The sequence below is a fragment of the Phaseolus vulgaris genome, chromosome 8 (genome assembly GCF_051622355.1).
Source record: "Phaseolus vulgaris cultivar YP4 chromosome 8, ASM5162235v1, whole genome shotgun sequence".
Classification (NCBI taxonomy): domain Eukaryota; kingdom Viridiplantae; phylum Streptophyta; class Magnoliopsida; order Fabales; family Fabaceae; genus Phaseolus; species Phaseolus vulgaris.
This window is the reverse complement of record NC_143505.1, coordinates 8,184,905-8,191,032: the sequence shown is the minus strand read 5'-3', so window position 1 is coordinate 8,191,032 and position 6,128 is coordinate 8,184,905. Positions and strand designations below refer to the sequence as shown.

The following is a 6,128-nucleotide window of genomic DNA, read 5'->3' as shown; positions in this document are numbered from 1 at the left end:
ATTATTTTGGTTGGAGGATTTGTTTGAAATCATTCATTCTATTTTTTAAATGAAATATTAAAAAATATGTTATATTTATTTTGTAATGTATTTAATAAATTCTTTAGTGAAAATATTAAATATTTGAAAAATTCTTAAGTTTGCTACTGTGTAACTTTGTAGGTTTGATTTAAATAGTTAATTGAATATTTTAATTAATTTAATATAATTCATTGTATGTGTATTAAATGATAAAAAAAATTGAATGTATGATATATCATGTGAAAAAATGAGTAAATAAAATAATTAAGTATCTTAAATTATGTAATGACATTTTAATGAGGAAAAAAAAATGTCACGATTGATGATATTTTATTGTGTACGTAGACAATAAAAATATTTTTTTATTTATTTAAAATTTACTTATCCATTTTATTATAAATATAATTAGTAGGCATGAAATTTGACTCATAACTAAACCAATCATTTTCAGTTTGAATTGAATGAATATATAAATATATAAAACTAACATAATTTCCATAACAACCCTAATCACAAACCTTATTAATTTGCATATATTTTAATATATATTAATTTTCTTATAATTACATAATTGTGAATTTTTAAAACAATCAACTATGTCTTATTTTTTTTATAACAGCACAAATGTTAATTTTTAAATACTTAACTATAGTGTCTTATTTTCGTTATAACCAATTTTTCTTATTAAATCAGTCCACCGTTTATTAATAATAACAAACTAATATTTTTAATTTTGATAAAAAAATTATATACACATATGCACAACTTTAACTTTAATTAAATAACACCAAAATTTTATCGTCATGACTTCTTTATCTTTAATCAAATAACACTAAAGTCATATGTCACTTTAAACAAAATTGTGATAGGTGATAGACCAACGTAACTTTTGTAGAAACACTAAAGTTGTCTTTCTTTTAACATTACTCTATAAACAAAATTGAGTTATTTATAATAAAGTCATGTCTTGCAGGGCATAACTTGTTCGTATATATATATATATATTTTTTAAATATATATTTTGCATTCAAAAATTTAAAATTATGCTACTTTATTAAAATTTCCTTTTTAATATTCCTTTTTAATATTCCTGTTTTCAACCTCTTAGACTTAATGGATGGAAATTATTGTCTTGGTTAAACTTATATTGCCATTACAATTATAAGCGTTTCTAAAAGTGATTTTCCAACATTATTGAAATATATATATATATATATATATATATATATATAGATGGATTACTTTTTATTTTATTTTTATTTTATAGTTTAATGTATAAGAACAATGGAAACATCATTTCAGTTTTTAGCCACAGATTTAAAGAATCTTATTTAAATGAAGATAAATTTAATTTTGTTTTATTTTTATCAAAAATCTCTTTGTTGAATAACAAGAGGACGTAATTTTGTACAACAAAGCCAATTCCGATGATAAGCATGGTTTGATAAAGTAGTGGATGGGAGTGAGTTTTGCTCAGCCATGACCCCACTCTCAGTTTTGCTCCCTGTAAATTGGATATCAAATTCTTAATAATAATAAAAACATGCCATAGCTATCACCTTTTATGCTTGGATTTATATATACCCTAACCCAAAACCACACATGCATTGAATCTACCCTTAACCTTTCCAAAGTGACCCCAACCATCTATTCATTGCTTTGAGCTCAACACAACTTTTCTGCATGTTGCTTTCATCTCACAACATGGTTATATACTTTTCATTTACTAGAGAAAACAAATGAAAGTTTGAGTTACACAAATTTATAAAAACACAGGCCCTATTATTCATAAACAAATTTTCTTACATGGAAAATAAGATTTGACTAGGTGGTTCATTCCCACTAATTCAAAACATTGTTGTTATCTCTCATTCATTGGAAATGTCACTATTGACAATAAGAGATGGGTGTTACCATTTTCTAAGAAAAGTACTATATATATTACACGGTTTGTTTTGCATTACCTTCACTGAAATAAAACTTATAAAAGAAGTGGAAAAACCAAAACATGATGAGTCTTATCTAAATTGAAGGAAGGGTTCAAAGACATGATCAAGTTGTGCAGAATCATAGAGGACATCTGAAATGTCCACACCCTTGTACTCTGAGTCAAGTGTTGATGATGATAGAGTGACATGCCTGGGTGAATCATCAAAGGTGAGGTCAGAAGAGATGAGGTAATCATTGGAGGAAGTTGAGGGAGGAATAACCTCCTCCTTGCACTCCCTTTTGACAGATGAAGTGAAAGAAGATGAGAGAAAGGGGCACTCTTGTTTGGATGGAGTAGGAAAAGAGCTGTTAAAGCTAAGGAACATGGAAGAAGATGAAGGAGACACAGGGTCAAGTATAATCTGAGGGTTTTCCAAGCTCTTGCAGGTGTGGTCACCATGGTAGATGGTCTTGTACAGGATTGGATCCTCCTCAACTCTTTGCACCTGCTTTTTTGCTGAGCAACCCTGATCTCTGTGAGTGCACCTATAGTAGTTCCTGAAAATTCAAACCACAACACACATATCAATTACCTAGCCTTGGAACAGTACTCCTGAAGTGTCCATCCATAAATTTTTCAATAAACTCCTATGGCAAGAGAAAATATAGAGTAATAATATAAACTGAACTTTTTTATGAAAAAAGTTTAATTCATGGTACTTTTTATTGAGAACATTATTCAAATGCTAACACACATAAAATATTCATATATGATCATATATCTGTATATATACCTTGGGAATTTGGCATTCAGGATCTCCTTTTGACCATACTTCCTCCATTGGTGGCCATCATCGATTGGAGCTTCTGACTCCATCTCTCTTAATTGTTCCATTCTGCTGCAGACATGAAATGCAAATTCACACAAACTTTCTAATTAATTGGTTCTCATAAACCAAAACCAATCGCAGTGTGTGCAATCATTTTTACATTGTGTCAGACAGACATAACCATGAGTAAAGACAAACAAACAAAGACCATCATTAGACAGGTCTACCTAACAACAGCACAGTACTTCACCACATGTTATATATGAACAATAACTCATGGGTCCAATATTACTACCTACATGTAAAGGATAAAGTCACGTTATCAAATTAAAGAGACACTAAAGAAGCAAATCTAATTCACTGTTCAGCATTTAACATGATCATGTTGGTGAAGTGAAGATTGGGTGAGGTAATAATGGCAAAAGGGTTCATAAACTAAGTCTATACATATATAACCAAGGTATGTTGATTTAGTTAATTAATTACCTTCTCTTGTAACACCCTCTTCGTGATTTAACGGTGGAATTCTTGCAATTGCTCTCTTGAGAGTCCTCCTGTTTGAGAGAGTCCCAAACTTGAACACTGGAGACATCATGAGATTCAGAAGTGGGGTCGCTGTTCAAGAGCAAGAGGGACTTGGTGAAGGACATGAGCACCTCCTTCACGAGTTTCTTAGGATTTGCTGAAGACCCATTTTCACCACTACCATTGATGACACTGCTGAGTTGTTTAGCAGAATCACGGCCTCTGAGAAGCTCCTCAATTGCTTTCATACGACTCGTAGAAACGCCAAGGTTGTCCATGTTCCCACCGATCTCGGTTAGGTTTTGTTTTTTTCACTCACAAACACACACTCAACTGAACTATATATTATGCAAGGGAGAGGTTATATACCAGGAAAAATCAAAAGAGGCACCAACTTGTCGCAATGTTCACATGCTCAAGGAACCTGGCACGAAAATTCCAACACCTTTCAACATGAACATGAATAGCTACGGCAGTGTTTGCGCGTGAGACACACAGCCACTAAGATTATGCCACCTGTACATAATCTAGAATGGGACTTCGGAGTGGAGCGTTGGAAGAGGGATAGTGCGTGGGTATATCTTAGGAGAGGGTCGGTGACGTCAGTGTTCTTGCGTAGCCAAGATGTCACAGGACAGGTGGCGGCATTTGGTTGGGTGTGCCTGAAAATTGAAAAGATGAATATATCCTTACTGAGATTTTTGTGTGAGGAAAAGTGGAGTGGGTTAGTGAGGAGGAAGGAGTAATTAACCAGTGAGTCCTTGTGGACAGTGTAACATTGGATAAGGATGATGGGTAGCATAGATCACGCAAGACATTTATTAAGATAATGACCCATATATTTATCTAGTCCTGTGGGTTATTATTTTTTTAGTAAAAAAAAGAATTTAAAAATAAATTTATTTTAAAAACCTTTATATGTAAATAAGTCAATTACAATATAATATAATTTAAATTATCAATATTAACATAATGATTCAATATAATTTAATTATACGTCTAAAAATTACAAAGAAAAAACTTATATTTTTAGGATGAATAAAAAAAACTATAAACTCGTAGATATTATCTCTAGATCTCTGCATATTGATCAGCAATTAAAAATATTAAATGAAGTCCACATAAAATATATAGTGCACATTTTGGATATATATACATATATATATATATAAATGAATATAGCAATATTAATTGAAATAGAATATTTATTGTGACATATATATGTTCTAAAAATAAATTAAAGACTGTAAAAACCAATTATGCTAAAATTAAATTTTGTTGCAATTATAAACATTCACAATTACCAAATTTGTGGATTAATATTTTTAATGATGATCTAAAACGTTTAATTGAAAAAATAAATACTATGCAATACTCTACGTAGTAGTTTATAGAAAAATCGCATATAACACTAATTATATAAATTTATAGATGTAAAGCAAAAAGATTATAGTTTGGTTTAAGAAAAAGGGATAGTTTTCTTGTTTACTTTTTAGAAGTAATATTTTTTGTTAAATTCATAAAATAAGTAAATTCGAAGAAAAACAATCTATAAGTGAATGAATTGTATATTGAAAACAAAACTTTAAAAATAATGTTTATATATTTTTTTACTTCTTAATTTATTTTTACTGAAATATTATTTTAATATTGCAGAATAGGATACTATCAAAGTAAGATTAACACTTAAATCTTTATAAGGAGAACTTTACCATTCATTAATCTTATCAAAGTTAAAATCATCTCGAATATTTTTTTTAATTAAATAATGTTACTTTATAAAATTTATTATTAGAGCGTAAGGCGTGTGGAATTGTTTATGTAAGTAATATTAGTTTTACTGTTTATTTTTTTATACATTAAAGAAGACACATAATGGAGAAAATATTCTACGTAATAATTTGTAAGTTAATAGAAGAACTCATAAAATTCAATTAAGCACTCATATTCTAGTGAATTTTGGTGTATATGATTAAATTTAAATGCATTCTATATGCCATAAATTAAAATAAAAATTTCATTAGCAATCTTAAATTACAGATCTTCTAAACAAAATTATCTCCTAAAGTACATTTATTGTTTGTATAAAAAAAGTAAGTAAATGATCCATTAAATATTAGAAATTATATTTTATTAAAACATAGAAAACTAAAATAAATCTTAAAAATTCTTGAGTTTCATTTAAGTCTCTAAAATTACTTTTTTTCATCATTTTAGGGTATGGTTGATGAACTAAAGCGAAAATAATAATATATGTTTAGTGATTAAAACAATTTAATGATAACCACTTAAATGAAACATCATAAAAATTCTAAAATTTATTTAATTTTAGATACTACATGATAAAGAGATATAATTTTAGAGACTTATTCACCTAAAAGTAAACATAACATCATTTGTTAGGAGATAATTTGTGTTTTATAAGCATCTTAAAGGACTCGATTATCAAATTCTTGTATAAAAAATAGTTATTGAAGGAGTCTTTCAAACTATTCTTAAAATTTTGAGAAATTAAAATTTGATTTTCATATAACAAATTATTAGATTTTAAAAAGAGTAACCATTAATAAAGTATAAATATTTGATTATATTAAATTGCAAGGTGTATACAAATAGAAATAAATTTTTAAAATTTAACAGCATGCATGATAAAAACAATTCTATTTCATTTATGGCGTCGCACGTGACCACCAGAGGTAACTATTTGGTAATCACGTGCCCTCTCCACACATCTAGTTTCAGTTGGTTTTTTAAATTAATAAACAGCATCTATTGTTTTGTTATCGGAAACCATTGTGCTTTAGAAAATAAAATTTTACAATA

General features: G+C 28.3%; 1 protein-coding gene across 2 annotated transcripts; it reads right to left on the bottom strand.

Moving 5' to 3' along the window:
- Positions 1-1,782: 1,782 nt before the first annotated feature.
- LOC137823779 (WRKY DNA-binding transcription factor 70) lies at positions 1,783-3,654 on the bottom strand. 2 transcript variants are annotated; one of them, XM_068629045.2, is made up of 3 exons: positions 3,267-3,654; positions 2,745-2,849; positions 1,783-2,508 (listed from the first exon to the last, which is right to left on the bottom strand). In XM_068629045.2, the coding sequence occupies exons 1-3, from the start codon at positions 3,581-3,583 to the stop codon at positions 2,040-2,042; spliced, it is 891 nt and encodes a 296-aa protein (XP_068485146.2). In that variant the 5' UTR covers positions 3,584-3,654; the 3' UTR covers positions 1,783-2,039. The 2 variants fall into 2 exon arrangements, with proteins under 2 accessions (XP_068485146.2, XP_068485147.2); XM_068629046.2 differs by having other exon boundaries at positions 2,745-2,846.
- Between the last annotated feature and the right edge of the window lie 2,474 nt (positions 3,655-6,128).

Excerpts from the sequence above, each read along its gene's own strand:
- LOC137823779 (XM_068629045.2), bottom strand. The coding sequence starts at position 3,583 with ATGGACAACCTTGGCGTTTCTACGAGTCGTATGAAAGCAATTGAGGAG. Across the intron at positions 2,850-3,266 it reads AGAGGGTGTTACAAGAGAAG|CAGAATGGAACAATTAAGAG; the intron begins GTAATTAATTAA and ends TCATGTCTGCAG. Across the intron at positions 2,509-2,744 it reads CTGAATGCCAAATTCCCAAG|GAACTACTATAGGTGCACTC; the intron begins GTATATATACAG and ends TTGAATTTTCAG.